At 47.8% G+C, this 19,647-nt stretch overlaps 1 protein-coding gene across 1 annotated transcript in view; it reads right to left on the reverse strand.

Moving 5' to 3' along the window:
- Positions 1 to 3,219: 3,219 nt before the first annotated feature.
- The window catches only part of FANCC (FA complementation group C), a 293,240-nt gene continuing 276,812 nt past the window's right edge, over positions 3,220 to 19,647 (reverse strand). The window contains exons 13-15 of the mRNA XM_014583931.2: positions 17,390 to 17,564; positions 12,242 to 12,448; positions 3,220 to 4,439 (exon numbers count right to left, since the gene is read on the reverse strand). Of these exons, the coding sequence (XP_014439417.1) occupies positions 4,227 to 4,439; positions 12,242 to 12,448; positions 17,390 to 17,564 (595 nt within the window). The 3' untranslated portion in view covers positions 3,220 to 4,226. The remainder of the gene's footprint in view (positions 4,440 to 12,241; positions 12,449 to 17,389; positions 17,565 to 19,647) is intronic.

Raw genomic sequence — 19,647 nt, forward strand, 5'->3', positions numbered from 1 at the left:
AGCAGAGTAACCACCAGAAGGCCCATTTTAGCTGTAGGGCCATAGTAAAAGCAGTAGGCTGGGGGTAGCCATCCTTTATGATGCCCAGGGGCACAAGCCTATGAATCCAGAGTGAACAAGAGGGCATGGCTGTGCTTGATGGGACAATTCTTCCAACTTGGGAAGTAAAGTAGATGGGTTTCTAAGTGGCTATATTTCAGTCTGGCTTGCGGGAAATCTATAAATATACCTAAATTCTTTCAATCTGGTTTTAGCAGACCCTGCTGCTCTCCTGTAGTAGCAGAACCCCAGAGTTCAGGTATCTGGTGGCAGGATTCCCAGGTTCAGAGGCTATAAGCCATAATCAAATCTTTTTCAAGGAAAATGTGGGCTTTGTGAGGCTAGAACTTCCACAACTGAGGGGCAAGGATGTACCTTTTTCTGAGAGAAAGATTATAATACAAATGAATACAAATTAGGTACACTTGATGCTTTTGTTTAGAGCGAATTACAAATTTTAAGAGTTAATGCATTCAAGGAACATCAGGGAATCCAGATGAATGAGGTATCCTCTGTATTAATGAGTGATCCATACCTTTCCTGCCTATGCTAACTCCATCCTCTTTGATCACCTCTTCTTAGGACAACAATTTTATGTGTTTTCTACAGAGATACAAAAAAGATTACTACAGAGTTTAGAAAAATTCCCCATGGCCTCACAGCTTGCTATTGGTAACATAAAATTCAATACAATTCACAGTTGTTGAACCTCTGGAAACCTTTCCATTCCTTCCGGACAGAGCCTGGGATCCCTCCCACCTCTCCTTGCCTCTCCCCCGCAACCACCCCCAGGCACCTTGAGTGACATTCAACATGGCCAGGCTCTGCCATGGCACAGTCCTCAGTCAGCTGAGCTGACATCAGGCAGTGGTTGCATTCTTGGAGTGTTCCTTCACCAGGGCAGTGACAATAACTTGACTAGCTCTAAAATGACACTGAACCACATAAAAACACCTCACAGACCTAAGCTAAACCAGCCTCCAACCTGTTACCCTCCAGTTCTACATTGTGCTGATATCATCCCTCCCCTGTTGTACCCACAGATATCACCACACAGCCCCCCATGGAGGAAGAGCAGCAGGAGTGTGCAGACACCTGCCATCTTCACAGGTGTGATTCAACTAGTGTCACAGGGGCCAGCAGGTGATATGGTGGTTAAGGTGCTGGACTCCCACATGGCTGACTGTGGTTTGAGTCCCAGACCTGGCAGCTTGCTTTATGTTCTTTTTCTCTCTCTCTCTCTCATGAGCACATGTGCCCCACAACTCCTTTAAAAATAATAATAATAATTTAAAAAATATAATAAAATTAGTGTCACAGACTTGACAGCATGTGATTCACTAAGTGCTGGTTTTAGACGGGCCAGCAGCAAAGGGCCCTGACACTCAGCCCTCATCAGCATCCTGACAAACCTGCCCTGTGTGTGAGCCCACAGGCAGCACCCCGCCCATCCTTTAGGCTGGTTCTGCCAATGAAGTGGGGAAGGTGAGGTGTGGGCAGGGAGGGCCTGCCGTTCTTTCCATTGTCATGGATGTTGTCAGAAGGGCTTGGGTGTGACAGCTTTCTTGCACTGTCACTTCAAGTGATACTTGAAGAACTTGTTCTTGTCAGTTCAGAAACTTCAAGTGAGGTCACCTCTAAGCCATGAGGTTGCTAACTAGATGACTCAACCAGCTTTCTGGGTTTTCTGTGCCTGAGACCACCAGATATCTTTCTTGCTTACGCCACTCACAGTTGGATGTTCTGTGAGCTGACGCTGAAGACATCCCTGTTGTACACACACTGTGGTGGAAAGTAACTCCAGTCCCAGCCTTGGCACCTGAGGCCTACCTCGGGGCTCAGTGCTCATGTCCTAGGAGGGTATGTGGCTCAACGGCCTTCACTGCTCATATGTTACATGCCTTGTATTTTCACCAGAGCTGGACTCTATTTTGAACTTTTTTCAAAAAACTGTAAGAATCCACATGTCCTGACTTAGAAATAGAATTTACTAAATGATTCTTTGCCTTTGCTGGCCAAGGAAGCAGGTATCTGCCTCCTGTGGTTTACTGGGGGAGCATCACTCCTCACCCTTCCTCTGCTGCTTCACCGAAGTGTGGAAGGACAGAGCAGCCAACCAGGGCCTGCTGGGAGGTTTTGGAGCTGCTCACGTCAGCTGGGTGCCACTTTCCTTTGTTTCTGACCTTCGAGGATTTCTCCCCTTGTCAGCACCTTTATTAGAGTGGGAAGGGGCAAGAGGGAAAAATAAAATCAGCAAACAAGTGCCTGGTTTCCCCTTGATGAAAGTCTTCACAGACAAGGGAGGGTTCACTCCTAACATAGGAGCCATCTGGGGCTTCCTCAGGATGAAGACCAGTGTCCCTGCAGTTTAGGGTGTTCTAGGTCCACTGCCCACTCAAATGTCCAAAGCACAGAAATTGGGAATGTTGCAGAGGAACTGGGAGAGACTATGAACAGGAGGTGGTCAGGTCAGAATAGGAAGAAGTCTTCTAGAAATGTAGCTTAAACAATTGGAGATGGTTAACCATGTTGTTCATATTGTTTGCTGTGAGAGACAAGAAGGGCTGGATAGGGCTGGACAACGCTAGGAAACATGCTCACACTAGCATGTGAGGGACTTTTCGCTGGCTGATTTTTGGTGGTCCTCTCTAGTGGTGACTCGCTGCTACCCAGACTGAGCCCCTTTTATCACGTCCACAGGCACTGGTCACATTTCTGTGGTGGAACCACAACCTCTGGTTCAGCCAAAAAAGGAGAAACATCCTCACCTCCTGGTGACGCCAATACTCCTTTTCAACTACTGTACCTCTGACAAAGCATCTTCACAGGGAGGTGATGACGCGGATAGTATTCGCAATCAAAGTGTTTCAGCGGCTCACCTTTCACACTCACATTCCTCGGAAGAAAGGCTCAGGTCAAAAGTTCTTGGAATTTCCCAGATCTTCTTTCAGATGGGTCCCTTAGCACTGCTATGTACAGAAACAATTTCCCCTAGAGGTTCACCTCTAAACCAGCAAAACTATTCATACCTCAAATGGAAGCTAAAATTCAGAGACTACTAAAGCATAAATGAAAATGGACATGGTAGAGTCTTGAGTCATCTGACAAACACAAGGTACACAAAATGCATAATCACATAATAAATCTAAAAGGAAAAAAATAACCTCAACTGACACAAACTAAATATTAACCTTGAGGTTACCAATTCTTTATTAGGTGTCCAATTCCCATTTGATTTAAGAAGACACCTGCAATGATAATCTCATTGAATATTTCCAGAACACGCCCCTCACCTGTCAGCTGTCTTGCTGTAGCAGGAGCACCCTGATGGTAGGCAGTAGTTAGTGAATACAAAGCAAAAAGAGCAGGCTGGGCTAGGTGGTGGCGCAGTAGTAAAATGGACTACTGTGAAGATGGACTCACAACCAGAGACCTCGCTGAGTACCCCAGGTGGTGTGTGGCTGTGGCCCAGGGCGAGCTGAAGTGGGGGTGAGTCACAGCATCAAGTTGGGGTGCTGTCCATCTCTCTTGCGCATGGAAGAGGTGAGTGAGTGAGCTAGCGCTGCTAGGAGGCGCTGCTTCCTTCACTGTTAACCAGATCTTCAGGCAGGGCTGGACCCACAGCCCCAACGCTGATGTCCGTGGTCACCATTTGCCACTAGACTTCAGTGTGCTCTGCCTCCCTCAGCTTGATTGGACAGGGTGGAGGACACAGAGAAAATGGAGGGACCCTTACTGTTCTGGATGAAGAATTCTTTTAGGAACACCAGATAGTGTGGTGTTATCTCAGATTCCCGTGGATTTAAAGAAATAACAATCACCTGACTCCTCAAAAGTAGATCTGTGGAAAAATGCCAAGTTACTCTCTAAATTTCTTAGTGATTCATGATAAATTTCTTGGTCCAAAGACTCTTGAATCATTCAAGTATTAGTGCACCTTGGCCTGATATGGGTAAGAGGGGAACAATCACTCTCGCCTGACCTTTCCTTTAGTAACCCTCTGACATCCTGGGTTGAGCAGGTGGAGGAAATGCTGAAAGCACAATGATTAAATCTGAGTCTGGGCCTCGGCACTATCCTCACATCTGTAAAATATGTACTTCCAGATCTTCCTCAGATGTGTACGACTCATTCTCACAGCTCAGAAAGGGCCTTTTCTCCACAACACGTGGCCTTAAGAAGGCGTCTCAACAGCTGTCCCGTGGCCTCTGTGAACCCGATCCCCTGGACGTGGAGGCCCTGTGGTCTGTTTCTTGCTGGACACGGGCACACAGCTCTGTGAGGAGCTCTCTGGCCAGTCTCTCTGACCCAGGGGCATTGATGCCAAGGTGATTCCATCTGTACAAAGTCTGGTCAAGAAAGCCGATAATCTCATGGGCTATGTCATCCGTGTGAGCCATCTGCAGTGAGGACAGAGAAAAGGCAAATTAAAACCCTTTGCAACAGATGGCATAATGGTTACATCGCTGGACTCCCATGTAGTGAGTTTGAGTCTCTGACCGGGAGGCTTAAAACTCACGCCAAGGGTGTATGTATGTGTGCCCAAGACTCCAAGAGGAGAATGGAGGAGAAGGGACTGTGGCATGGCTGTCCCTCCAGGAGGGTGATTTTTCGTTTTCTATCTCTCTGTCTCTGTCTCTCTGGTGAGTACATGCACTTTGCACACAGACTCAGCTCTGTGCAGTGGACAACCTGTCCCTAGAAGGTACCCTGTCCAGCATTCCTATAGGCAGAAGGAAAAGCACCACAGGAGGCTCAGTCTTGTTTGCAAGGTGATTAGCAAAGCAAGTCTGTTCTCAGAGGCTGGCTTCATGCTGAGCGGAACCATTTCCTAATGTCCACCCGCACTGCATCTCCTGGAGGTTCTGCTGTGAACAGCCTTAGACGCACAAAGGCTCCAAACAGGCGCAGCTCAGAGCGGATGCGGTTCCCGGTGCGCCAGTCCCGGCTGTGGGATTGCTTGCCAGGAACAAAGGCAAACGAGCATGCTATGGCTTGACTTTCTGCAAAAGGCTCACACTAATATGAGAATTGGAAAATGCCACCTGTTTTCACACGAACAACCTTATATATAGCATTCCTGGGCTAGCAACACTGGCCCGCTTGCTTTTTTCAATAGGCATCTAAGGTTTTAACACCTGATTCTTGAGAGGGAAGCAGGAAACGGGCATTGTTACTCCTGCTAAATGTAGCCTCAGGGCATTTTTACTTGTCCGTGCTGGTGCCCGGATTTTTTTAAAAAAGAATTTCAGTTGAGAAAAAAGGAAGGGGTGTGAATCTCACAAGTAGCAATGCAAGGAATTTATTGTGATTTTTTAAAGGCATGGCAGCATTTAAAAAGCTCCAAGTTTTTGAAAGAGTGATCTACACACTCATTTGTTTGTGTCAGCGTCTATAAAATCCACAAATATTTAACTAGCCAGAGCAGCTCAGGACAGCATCCTCCCACCCTCCAGACCAGGCCTTTCTGGTAGGGTCACACCTGGTTTTCCCAGGACTAGCTTGATTTTAGTACTTAAGGTCTCCCAGTCCATCCTGGGTTCCCACCTCTGACGATCAGTAGAGGGAAACACTACATATGCCACGTGAGTGGCAGCATGGGATGCAGAGCTAAGTACGCGGGACTTTGAGAAGTTTGTGGAAAAAAATGCAATTAAAGTTCATGTATTTTGGTGCAAAAATTTCAAAACCCATGCAGTTTTTCATAATATGCATTTTCATAAAATTTTGAAGCCTCTGGTTTCTACGTTGACGCTCTTGCTCCACTGCCACTCAGAAGTCACGGCCACATGATGCTATAGATGATCGTCGTCAGACGCATCTGTGACCTTGGAAGAAGATGTGGGCCTCCCTTAGATGCCTTCGTAGTGAACTGACTGCCTAGAACTCACGTGGGGGAAGGCTGCCTCCAGGGCCTGCACAGTGGCTTAAATTCATTTTGAGTTCAATGAAACCATTCCTTTAGTCACAGCAGCTTGGGGTCACACTGTAGTCCTCCTTCCTCCAGTACTCCATCCTGTCAGGATCTGGGCAGCCCCTGCCAGTAGGTCCTGCAGGACTGGAATCCCAGGGGGCCACGTGGAGCCCGGATTCCTGGCCCAGAGCATAACCGCTGTGCTTCCTCCAGCAGGGCCGGCCTGGAGCTGAGCTCTAGACTGCAGACTCGGAATAGCTGTCTGCTGTTGCTGTGGCCCAGCAAAAGAAGAGAGGAGAGGAGGCAGAGACAAATGTGAATCCAGGACAGGATGGAAGCCAGGTAAGGACGAGCCCGGGGACTGAGGCCTCCTAACAAGCCACTGCTCTGCCCTTCCCTTATCCGGGCGCCAAGGAGTGAACTCCTGGGAGCCAGTGTGTGGTCACAGCAACCCTAGGAGAGGGGAGCGGGCAGAGCTGAGGTCAGAGTGCAGCAGGGCCCGAGGTGCAGGGAGCCAGGGGGAGGTCGCCCAGCAGACAGGTGAGGACGGAGGGTACAGAGCCAGCACATCGTCCTAGAAGCTGGGTGGGCTCCTCACCCTGACAGGCCCCATCACAGGTGTCAGCTCTGACGGGCACAAGGACTGTGCAGTTGGCATAGACCTCCACAGCGGGATTCTGGGCCCAGGTCCAAGAGGTGGCTTTGAGGGAGCCCTGGAGGTTCACACTAAAAATGCACCAGGGCCCGGGCCGGGACCTTGAGCTCTGGAAGGAAAAGGCGTCCTGCCAAACCCACCAGCTGGCCACCACCTGCTCCCAGGCCACGTAGACCCAGCTTAGGGCTCTCTCCAGGTGCTCCAGCAGAGAGGAGGTGGTGGTGGCGGGGAAAAGCCCAGTGAGGGTTTGGGGCTGAGTGTAGAGGAGTCCTTCCATCTGTCACGTGAAGGCTGCACCAGGCGGGTGCCTTCCGCCTGCCATCGTGGTCATCTTAATGAAGGCTGATGTCTTAATAAGGTCAAGTGTGAAACGTCCGAAGGGACAGCACCAGGGGGCATTTCGCCAAATGGGCTCCCACGTGCCCGGCTGGCACCTACCTAGTAAGAAGCTGGTGCATGAAGAGAAATGCTGGCATTCTGTCCTTCAGCAAGTTTCTCCTGTGTCCTTTGCAGCTGGACTCACACAACGTAATGACAAAGCACCGGGGTTTCCTGTGCTCCTGAAGTCTCAGGTTTGGGTTAGCAATGCTGACCTCTTGCTGGGATTGGGCTTTTTGTGGAAATGAGCTGCCTGGCGTCACAAGCAAACACGACCCTCACGGCATGTGCCTTCTTCACAATGGCCTCTCTGTGGCTGAGACTCGAGGGTGGTCCAGTCTGGGAGTGGACTGCTTCCTTGGTGTGGACAGAGACCTCCTGTCTGTGAGAAGCTTTCTCTAGGTTACCTTCCTTCACACCCTATGGGCAGGGCCAGGCCACTGAAGCTCCCCCCGGCAGGATGCCAGGATGGGATGAGCAGGAGTGTGCGGGCTCAGGGAGGAAGTGCTGAGTTGGAATCGTCCCTGCCCCAGCGGCAGGGTTGAGGCTGCACCCACAGATGTCGAAGGCAGGAGCAGGGGGTCAAAGGTCAAGCAACAAAAATGCCCTGAACACTTTCAGGAGTCAAAAGTACCTGCTGTTGACTTTTTGAAATGACTTTTCATCCTAGTAGTTTTAGATTTATGGTGTTGCTGTACGGATGGTGGAGCTCCTCTCTGCCCCACTGACCTGCCTCCCCTTATGTCAGCGTTTGACCTTACTCTGATATGTCTGTCACAGACAGTGAACCAATACCGGCACGTCGACCGGATCCAGACACTATTCTGATGTCCTCGGCCTTCTCTGTTGTTCTGTTTCCAAATCCATCTGGGACACCTGCTCCATTTCCTCGCTGGTTCTCCTTAGCCTCCTCGTGGCTGTGACAATTTCTCCGTCCTTTCTTGTTTTGATGACCTTGACAGTCTTGAGGAGTGCTGGCCACTATTTTGTTTAATGTCCCCCAATTGAGATTTGTCTGATGCTTTTCTCATAATTAGATGTGATTTTAAAGAGGAAGACCACAACATTAAAGTGCCTTCGATCACATTTATCAAGGGTATGACTTACTCAACATGACTTACCCCTATTGATGTTGACCTTGACCGTCTGGCTGGGGTCAAAGCTCAAGAGCAGCTCTTCTGAGTCATACCTGACCAGAAGCAAGGCTGACTGATACCAAGTTCTCGTGCATTTTTCAGTTCTCACTTACGGAGAGTTCTCCCATTCCAGGTGGACTCAGAAGTGAGGTGTACACATTTTTTTTATAGGTTTTTATTGTTTTACATTGTCATATGTTGCAATTCCCCCACCCCACCAAGGTGTAGAATGTTTCTTTTATAGTTGCCGGGGCACGTGCATTTGCCGGAGAGAGAGAGAGCGCTCCTCAATGGGGCATGGCCATGCTGCGGTCCTTTTCCCTCCATGTCTCCATCCCATCAGGACCTTGGGCATGCACACACACGTGCCCAGTGTTGTTTCCAAGCCACTGGAGCCAGGACTCAAACAGCAGTCATGAGGGGTTGGCTCCCCCACACTGCTATGGGGCCAGCCTGTGACAGTGCTGTACATATGCAGTGTGAAATTACCACGGTTAAGCTAATTAACACATCCATCTATCACCTCACATGTTTGTTTGTTTGTTTGTTTGTTTGTTTATTTTTGGTGAAAATACTTAAGGTTGAGCAACAAGTTTTAAGTGTACACTATTATGAGTAACTATAATCACCATGCTGTATGTTAGGTCTCTAGAAATCATTCATCTTATAATTGCTTGATTGTACCCTTTGGCCAATATCCCCCACCCTGCGGGCCCACAGCCCGATGACCAGCCTTCTACACTGTTTCTGAGTTCAATTTTCTGGATTCCACATATAATTGAGGTTATGCAGAATTCCTTTTGTGTCTGGCTTATTTCATTGGCATAGTGTTCATCCATGTTGTTGCATGTAAGTGCATTTTATGATTTCTAAAAAAAATTTGCTAGCGGACGCATGTGCTCTCCAGCAAGAGACAGAGAGAAAAGGAAAGAAAGCACCCTGCCCTCATGGGGGACAGTCACACCACAGTCTTTTCTGCTCCATTTCTCCTGTCAGGATTTTAGGCACACATGTACATGTGTTTTTCAAGGTGAGTCAAACTGTGTAGCTAGCCATGTGGGAATCAGCCGCCTTAACCACCAGACCACCTGCTGGCCTGACAAGTGTGCATTTTATAGAAGGACACAACAGTCCTGAGAATTCTCAGTGTGTGGGAGCTGGGCCTCAGGTGGCACCCGGTATGTGTGACAGTCAAGTCCTCCTCTGCTCTGGCTGCCCTGCAGGCACCCAGGAAGTCTGTCTAGGCCAAAACACGAGCACAGGAAAGGCACTCTGCACCTGCTCCACACCAACTGTGCTGACAGGGTTGGGGACGACCTCATGGTGCTAGTCTTGAGGCTCTTGGCAAGTTGGGTCACTTGCCACTAGGACTTTCTTCACATCACTCACATTCAAGCAGACCCTGCCCTGGAAGGAAACAGGAAGGGCCTCTGGGTGCTGGCAATATTCCTTTCTTGATATGGTTGCCAGAAGCATGGATAAATTTTGTGTTTGTAAAAATCCATCAAAGTGGGAACCCACAGATGTCATAATGGTTATGTTGCTGGACTCCCACATAGTTGACCATGGTTCAAGTACTGGACATGGCAGCTTAAAACTCATATCTTGTGTATATGTGTGCATGCCCAAAATCCAGAGAGGAGAATGGAGAAGAAGGGATTGCACCCCTGGGCGGTGACTTCTCACTTTCTGTCTCTCTCTGTCTCTCTAGCAAGTGCACGTGCCCTATAGCAAAAAAATCTCTCTAAAAAAACCCGAAAAAATGAGTGCTTTCTCTCTCCGGCAAATGCACGTGCCCCGGCAACTATAAAAGAAACATTCTACACCTTGGTGGGGTGGGAGAATTGCAACATATGATAATGTAAAACAATAAAAACCTATAAATAAAAAATATGTGTACATCTCACTTCTGAGTCCCCCTGGAATGGGAGAACTCTCTGTGAGAACTGAAAAGCCTACCAAGGTGTTTGCTTTCTGTATGTTTATTATGTGGTGATGAAAAGTGCAAAGAAAAAAGAAAACGCCCAGTAGTGCTCTTTTGTTTCTTCTGAGTATTTTCTTAAATTGTGACACTGGATGGTTGGGAAAGTCATGACACATTTTTGCATGGAAAAAATATGTCAAGACTTTCCCGACAACCTAATTAAGTAAACATCAAGTAAAATCTGCTATTTTACCTATTTTTATGATTCATTCGCATGAAGTACGTCCATGATGGACAGCCATCACTGCCATTCATCTTCAGAATTCTTTCATCATCCCAAATAGAAACTCTACTCATTAAACACCAGCCCCTGGTACGCTCTAGTCTACTTTGTCTCTCTCTGAATCTAGCTATTCTAGGTACTCCATAAAAGTGGAATCCTGCAGTATTTGTCTTTGTTTCTTACTAGGAACTTTTCTTCTAAGCAAAGTATCTCCAAGGTTCATTTGTGCTATAGCTTGTACATTACCTCCTTCCTTTCTGAGACTGGGTGGTGTGTCATTGCATAACACGTTATTTTTATCTCCTCATCCATGGATGGGCATCTGGGCTGCTGTGAACAGTGCTGGCTGCGTACAATCTGCTTTACAAATGTCTGCCTGAGCCCCTGCTGTCAGTCCTTCTGCACATACACCTAGGAGAACTGCAGCATTGTATGGTAATTCTACCTTATGCGGACTTTCTGACGAACTGTCAGACTCTTTTCCACAGTAGTTTACCACTTAAATGTTTCCAGCTGGAAATGTATGAGTGTTCCAATTTCTTTATATCTTCATTTACTTTCCTTTTTTGGGGGGGTAGTCATCCTAACAGGTGTGAAATGAACCTCATGGCTTTGTTTTTTACCAGTGGCTAGTGATACCGAGCAAGGATTCATGTGCTCACTGGTCTTCTGTACCTCTTATCTGGACAAATGTCTGTTCAAGTCCTTTTTGTCCATTTTTCAATTGGGTTGTCCTTTTGTTATTGAGTTATAAAAAAATTCTTTACATATTCTGGAAACTAAGCTCTTATCACAGATATTGCTTGCAAATATTTCCTCTTATCCTGGAGGAGTGACCTGACTTTTCACTTTCTTAATAGTGTCTTTTGATGCATGAAATGTTTTAATTTTCTAAGAGTCCAATTGACCTATTTTTTCTCTTGTCACCTATGTGGTGTCATATCCAAGAACTCATCAAGTCTAACGGCATCAATGGTGCTCGCTTTTTATTTTTTTTGAGAGGTTTTTGCTATAGGGCGCGTGCACTCGCCAGACACACAGAGAGAGACAGACAGAAAGCGAGAAATCACCCCCCAGGGAGTATGGTCACGCCACAATCCCTTCTCCTCCATTCTCCTCCCGGGATCTTGGGCACGCACGCACACGCACCCGGCGTGAGTTCTAAGCCACCGGGTCCGGGACGTGAACCGCAGTCGACTACGTGGGAGTCCAGCAACATAGCCATTACGTTAAATTCTGGTTCCCAATGGTGCTCACTTTTAACTGAGACCATTCTTTACTCTTCATGTCAGCTGGGCTTCAGGAAAGATTTCTTTGTAATTAACTAATCTTATTTTTAATTAAAATTCTTTGACCTGCTGCAGTGAGCAGCATGTGGTTACTTCATGAGCATGCTCTCACTGAACCTTACTTTTTTTTTGTGCAGAAGAAGAGAGCAGTGCACTGCAATGGAACCAGTGGGCACACAGCACGCGACGACGCTTGGCTGACAACGCCCACATGCACAATGGCGGCAGTGTCCACACCTACAGCTCCGGTGTGTAGCAGGCTACCCCATCTAGGCTGTGTAAGTGCACTGTATGATGTCCACACAATGACAGAGTCACCCAATGGTGCATTTCTCAAAGCTTATCCCTCTCATTATGTGACACATGGCTATCCATGGGAGGGAGAACCCGGCTTTGCCTATGGGCCCTGGCAGCAAGCTATGTGACCCGGGAGGTGCCACCTCCTTTCTCTGAGCTGTGTTCTCTTCTATGACATGTAGGTGTTGCAGCGGGCAGGCTCTGGGCTCCACCCCAGCTGTATTGGGGTAATATCTTGTATACATACTCCTCAAAGGTCCAGACCATCAGACCCACCTTTCCTCTGGAATGTCAGAAGGTGGATGCTAGAAAAAGGGGAGACTTACAAGGGTGATGGCTTCCCAGGCGACTGTGTGACCTCCAGGGGCCCAGAGCAGGAAACTGAGGAGGAGGTGCCTGATCAGCTGGTAAAATGCAGGTGGTCTGAGGTTTCCATCTCCGCTTTCTTCAGCTGCTGCCTGCAGATCCCTGGCTGAGAAGGTAGCACTTTGGGACAGCTTCAGGAGATGGCCAAGCACTGTCTTCACCTCTACCTAGCAGTATAATTTCAAAGGGGAAAAGATTAGGGCACAGTCGGCACATACACGCTTCTAGGACCTACTTGGTGCTTTCAAGCAAACCCCATAAAGAGGAGAGGACTGGCGCCTGAGAGAGGGAGGGCAGACAACACAGCACAGCTGAATTTAAACACGGCTCCAGGCAGGCCCACACGGGTGTAATGGAAATTTCTTGACTTTCTTTCGTCTTGCTCACCAAGCAGCCAGGGCGCCATGCCAGGAACTGACCCTTTTTTTTTTTTTTTTTGTAGGAAAGGAAATGGAGAAAAGTCCTCAGTAGAATGTAGTCAGATTTTTATACTGTGGGAAAAAGAACAAAAGGCCCCTTGAAGACTGGCCTCACTATCATAGCCACAAATCGATTAAAGCCCAAGCAGTCGGACCTCCGCTGAGCCAGTGTTGTGATAAGAATGCAGGTTTTGCCTCCGCCTTTTGCTATCTTGGGGGACACACACACATACACACACACATACTTGTTTTGTTTCGGATACTAGAACAGTCTGTTCATACATGTTTAAAGCTCAAGCAGAGGTCACAAGCCTGTGGAATCCATATAATAATAGTAATTGTTTTAGGCCTGTGGGTTGTTTTTGCATACAAATATTTATTTCATGCTGGGACTACTGCTTGCTAAAAGAATGGTACACCACGTTGGGACTTGGAAAATAAAGCATGAACTAAAAGCCATGATCCAAAATGCCACATGGAATTCGAGCAGCTCTCTTCCATCATTTTTGAAAGAATACTTAGGCCTATTCTGAGAATTCCCATGACCGATTTTATGGATTTGTGAGAATCGGTTTCCTCCCTGGAAATTCAGGCCTCATTCAATGAAATCTGAAATAAACCCAGGCACACTAGGAGTGTTGTATGAGCTCTTCTGAGTACCAGATGAGACCGTGAGAAGCTGCACCATGGGGCCCTCCAGGGAGAATGGCGGCGTTCCAGCAGGACAGGCCACTCTGCCACCTCGCTTCTCCCAGCTGGGCCCAGCCTGCCCATGTCTGATGCCCATGACTGCTCTGGCATCTAAACACATCTACAGAAATGCAGGGTGTACGCAGGAGCAATGCCTTTATGGCCCGTTGCTTCTTTATCAATAGTCAATACACCCTTGCCCATCATACCCTAAGACTCCATATTTTTCTTTTCCATTTTGTCTCAGAATGTCTTTTCCTTCAAATGCCTTCCATATCCATAAGCTTCACTGACATGTCAGCAACTGTAAATGCTTTTTGTTTTTCAGGAGAAAGATCCAAGATTTCTTTTCTTTTTCAAGTATTTTTTAATCTTATATTAGAACAATTTATATATGTTCACTATGAAAAATTTTAAAAGAGAAAAAGAAAAATGATCTCTAACTCTAGTATCCAAAGAGACTCAGTGTTAGTAACTAGACTCAGTGTTTTGTATATATGTATGTATGTATATATGTATGTATGTATGTATGTATTTTTAATTTGACTATAGAGGGACAGTGAGAGAGAGAGAAAGTGAGAAACCAGGCTGCCAGGTTTGGGACTCGAACTGCAATTGGCCAAGTAGGAGTCCAGCGCCCTTTACCACCACGCCACCTGCCAGCCTCAGACTCAGTCTTGATAACTTATACCTTTTTCTATGCATTGAGAGCATACCACGCATAAACTTAATTTTTTAAAAAGTTTTATTCATTTCATGAGTGAGAGAGATGGAAAAAGAGACAGCACCCCGACAGTGCTCCGATGCCCAGACCCATGCCCACTCTGGATGATGGCACATGTGCCTGGAGCACTCAGGGGGTCTCTGGACACAAACCAGCAACTTCCCATGTGGGTCCGCCTTGCAGAGTGTCACGTTTTACTGCTGTGCCACCGTCCCCATACACAATGTTTTACATTTTACATTTTTCTGTTTGCGATGTACTATCAGCTATTTAACCGTATCTACAGACCATGTTCTTCAAGAACACACTGGGTTGTCAGAAAAGTCGTGACATGTTTTTCTATGCAAAAATGTGTCATCCCCTTCCCAACAACCAAATAATATCTCATGGTAGAATGCTATTCCATGCTTAGGCTACACCACAATTTATTTAGCTAATATGGCCTTACTCTTGAAAGTTTAGCCATTTCCAACTTTTGCGATTTTAAACAATGCTATGGCGAATATACATACACGTAAATCTTTGTACGGATGAATGAATTATTCCTCGGGATAATTCATTGGCAGAGTTAAAGAACATGAACCCCTGCCTACTTCACATATAGGCACAGATTTTGTTTTGCTTCGTTTTACCATGATCTAAGTCAGTGAATGGTGACAGGCCTTGCCATTGTGGCACAGTGGTAGCACAGTGCTCTGCAGTGCTGGAAGACTGGGGTTCAGTTCCTGGATCAGACTGTACCAGGCATGCATGCTAGTGACCCTGGCTAGCTGAAAGGCATGGGGGTGGGGGCGTGTTGCAGCATGAGACCCTGTAGAGGTTGCTTGTCTCTTTCTCTCTCTGTCTCTATCTCATGAAAGAAGGAATGAAAGAGACTTAAATCTCTTTTAAAAAAAAATTTTTTTAAGGGAGATGACCTAGCTAGCAGGCTGGGACAGGCCAGACTCTGCCCTTGTTCTCACACCTCAAGGTACAAGCACAGCAGAGGCAGCGATTCCAGCCAGAGCACACCATAGGGCAAGCAATGAATGGGATTTAATTGTGTCTTTTTATTTTTGGAGAGGTTTTTGCTATAGGGCATGTGTGCTCGCTAGACAGACAGAGAGAGACAGAGAGAGACAGAGAGACAGAAAGCGAGAAATCACCCCCCAGGGGGGATGGCCACGCCACAATCCCTTCTCTTCCATTCTCCTCTCAGGACCTTGGGCACGCACGCACACGCACCTGGTGTGAGTTTTAAGCCACCGGGTCCAGGATGCGAACCGTGGTTGACTACGTGGGAGTCCAGCGACATAGCCATTACGCTAACTGCTGGTCCCTTAATTGTGTCTTTTAAATAAAGCAAAGGCATAGACACTTGAGCTTAATCAAATCTCAGGATAACAATGCTTTTTTCTACAACCAACAGTTCATGGTTAGTTTCTCAAATCTCCCAACAGAACATCAAGGTATTAAAGCTCACAAAACCCAGTGGGGTGAGAAGTATATATTATTAGTTAAATGAGAACTCCCTGAGATGAGCAGTTGACGTAATGGCTATGTCGCTGGACTCCCATGTAGTCGACCATGGTTTGAGTCCTGGACCCGGTGGTGTTAACTCACGCCATGCATGTGTGCGTGCGTGCCCAAGATCCCGAAAGCAGAATGGAGGAGAAGGGACTGCAGCATGGCCAGCCCCCCTGGGGGGGGATTTCTTGCTTTCTGTCTCCCTGTCTCTCTCTGTCTTTCTGGCGAGCACACGTGCCCTATAGCAAAAATCTCTCTCTCAAAAAAAAAAAAAAAGAGAACTCCCTCCCCTGATGGAGCACACACTGACACTGATGCCTCAGGTCAGGCACCAGGGAAGAAGGGCTGGGATCACCAACAGAAGCACTGACTGCCATCGCCAGCAAGACGGCTACCCAGTGAGCGCATGTGCTGGAAAGTATTCATGGCAAAGACCTGAAGAAAAAAAAAGAACATGAAAACATAAACTAGGATTTCATTAGAGAAATGTGATATTTTAAGGGCAAGAAATAGAAGACTTTCTTTTTAATTAGCTATTAATCCTCAAATACATATGTGATTATAATTTCTAAAGAAAATGCTTTATTTTACTTTTGATCGAAAAGAAATTATAATTAAATCTCAACTTTTTAAAATCTAAAATTCCTTTTCTTTCCCCTGCCATGCAGTCCTTTAAACAAATAAAATACACAGACATCTGTACTAGTCTGGGTTTTCCGAACGACAGAAAATACAAAGCAAATAGGAATACTGCTTTATACGTAATGAAACCTGTTCCCTTTAATTATTAAAATCAGAAAAAAAGCACCGGTAGTTGAAGTTTTAAAAACCAACAAATAAATGTTCACAAGGGAGGTGCCAAAGCCTTTCATCAAAGCATTGCTTCCTGTAATTATTGTATTCCACATAAGACAACAACTGTCTTCGCCGCCGACAGTTAGCTACCTAGGCCTACACTTAGCTGCTCTGTGATTTAGGAAATGACCAAGTCCTTTTTCAGAAGCAAAGTGGTTAATCTCACGTGATTACTTAATAAGAGGTCTACTTAATGTGAGGGTCTATTGAATGGTCCAAGAAAACAGTAACTTAGGACGGGAGCAGCCCGGCTCAGCTGCTGACGAAAGACCGAGGATCTCAGCCTCCGAGCCAGGGTCTGCTGTGGGACGGCTCCCCGCCATGAGGGGCTGGATGGAGGCACAGCAGTCAAATGTGACATTCTGGGAGGCTGACCCATGTGGGAAGACCTTGCTGGGTACTCTGAGCATGTGTCTGGCCATGAAATAGGGAGGGCTGGGCTGGGAGGGATTCTAGCATTAAGACCCTGTCGGGGATGCCTCTTTCTCTGCCTCTCTTCCCTGTCGAGAAAATACACTTAAAAAAAAGAGGCCTGTCGACCTGTGTGTAGCATCCCCAGAGGACAGAGACCCTAGGGCCAAATGCGCCTGTAAATGAGGGTGTACAGAGCAGCTGAGCAAGAACAGGTCGAATGATCTCCAGGACAACAGCGCCTCCTCTCCTTGGCATGTCCACAATAGAGAGGTAGCGTCTTATCTCTGGTCAGTTCTGCAGAGACAGGAGGAGGTCTCTGCCACAAGCCCCGCTCCCATCCACTCGTCCAAGGGGACTTCTACGCTTTATGACAGCGCATGCTCTGAGCGCCCAGCTGAGGTGCCCGGGGCTGCTGCAGTCAAGCCCACCCCCGAGCCCTCCTATGGGAGCTTCTCAGCTTCCCAAGAGCCCTCGCGGCACAGGCAGTGGCGGCCACTCACCATGGTGCGTGCTCGCTGCAGGCTCCCGTCACACGGGCTGTAGTAGAATGCCAAGAGCCACAGCAGGGCTTCAGGAGGCTCAGCGCCTGACACCAGCAACTGCTCGGCCACCATCTCTGCCCATCCCCCGAAGTGCACGAACAAAAACCAGGTCTCGAAGGCACCCCCATGGGACCTGGAACAGAGCCAAAGCACATGGCAGCTAGGGGCCAGATTTCTGCTTTCTTCTGGTTCCTAAAGCAAGCGCAGTGTGTGCAAACGGCTGGATTAAATCACACCTACCCACAGATGGACTACCTGCATGGAAGGCAGGTCAGGCTCAGGAAACCTGGCTGAACACTGCTATGAACCCATCCCAGGATGCTCAGAGCATGTCTCTCAATACTCCCATGTACTCTGAGGACTCAGTTTCGGTCTTGACATCCAGGTCCCTTGGGTGAGGACTGACTTTGAGGAAGAAAGACCATGGCCTGAGACCAGCAGGAGCGGTACAGGGTGAGACTGAGCGGGGCCTTCCTGCCTTCTGCAGGGCTGCACAGCTGGGTGCTGTAGAGCGCGGCCTCCTGGCCACAAAGGCAGTCCCAGAACAGGGAAGGAGGCTTCCTGGGTGCCCCGAGGGAGACCTCCACCCTGTGATGAAGGGGTGGGAGGTGACATGCAGGTATAAATGAGCTACTTCCTTTCTGAGAAGACACGAGGTTCCAGTCTGTTTTGACCGTTAAGAGAGATTATGCAGTAGCGTGTTGCTCTTGCCCGTAGTCATGTGCACCCCCATGAGCTGTGTTGGCTCAGGGATGAGATTATGGAATGCCAGGAGGGAAGAGTGGCAAAAGGAACGAGGTTAGCAGAGACAGTACCACATCACTCACAGGCTATAGACACAGCGAGGCTCAGAGGAAGCCAGCACGGCGCTACGGGGACCTCAGCAAAGCCTACGTGGGAACGCGTTTGGGAAGCTGATGCCTGTAAGAGGGTACTTGAATAATACTATAACATTCCAAATTAATTTATGTTAGAATAGATGTTCTACTTTTAGAAAAATATTTTATGAAAGAGGAGGAAAAACAAACGTAACGTTCCATCCTAGAGTACAGGAGAGGTTTAGAACTTGCTTCCCTAGAGGTGAGGTCCCAAGAAGACGCGCATGAGCTTTGCGTTCTGCGTGGCTAGGGCTCCTAGGATGTGGCACTGCTGCTTCTAGGATCTCTTCACTCACTGTCATGCTTGGACATTTCCAAGTCCAAAGCCAGGCATTACATAGGCAGTATCTGTTCAGGATTTACATGGCGGCCTTCCAACCTGGACACAACGACCCGCAGCTCCATGCTTCCTCCATTTCTCCCTCAGCAAGGCTGCTCACCTGCTTGGTGACAGCCTCAGACACTGACGCCTTCGGCTACCAGGCCAGCTCAAAGTTAGACGGGGACCACAGGGACTACATGTGCGGTAGGCCTGGGCTCGGTCACTGTCTGCTCACCTGTGAGTCTGACCCTCAACTGCGTTCCTGAGCAGTTCAGAAGCATGCTTCAGTATCAAGTGCCGGTGTCCCTGTGGTGTATCTGTGGGTAAAGAGAGAGAGGCCAGAGGGGCTGACAAAATGTCAGACCTGCCAGGAACCATCTGGAAGAGTCTAGGGTACATGCTCTTATTTGTCTGGTTCACAGAACCCACACTGCCACGCTCAGCGAGCACACATCCCTTCCCAAGCCTGGGGAAGAAAGACCTGTCCATGGTACGCAGAGCTACCCTCGAAGTCTTTAACTCAGATGCATGGAAGCAGGCAAGACTGCATGCACGCCCACGCTGGGGCCCGGAAATGCCATGCCATGGATGTTCAGGGACTTCTTTCCTACCTACCCACCACCTTCCCTCCATCACTGATACTAATGTCATGAAGGAGCTGGCAGGTGACATGGCAGTAAAACATGGCACTCATCAAGGCTGACCACATGGGATGGTTCCCAGTTCTCATCTAGAGACCTCCCTAAGTACACTAGTCATGTGTGTGCCCATGGCCTGTGCTGGCTGAGGCTGGGACTCTGTTGGGGGTGCTGTCTCTCTCTTTCTTACTCATGAAACAAACAAACCAACTTAAGAAATATATACAGAGACTGTAGTAAACAGCAACGAGGAATTAGGAATGGACTGCACAAATATTTTTCTACAGCCATGATGAATTGAGAATATGACTTCAGATTTACAATTAAATAAACAAAAAGGCTGGGGCCAGCTGGTGGTGTAGTGGTTAAGGCACTGGA

The sequence above is a fragment of the Tupaia chinensis genome, unplaced genomic scaffold (assembly GCF_000334495.1).
Source record: "Tupaia chinensis unplaced genomic scaffold, TupChi_1.0 Scaffold145148_1, whole genome shotgun sequence".
In the NCBI taxonomy this organism is placed as follows: domain Eukaryota; kingdom Metazoa; phylum Chordata; class Mammalia; order Scandentia; family Tupaiidae; genus Tupaia; species Tupaia belangeri.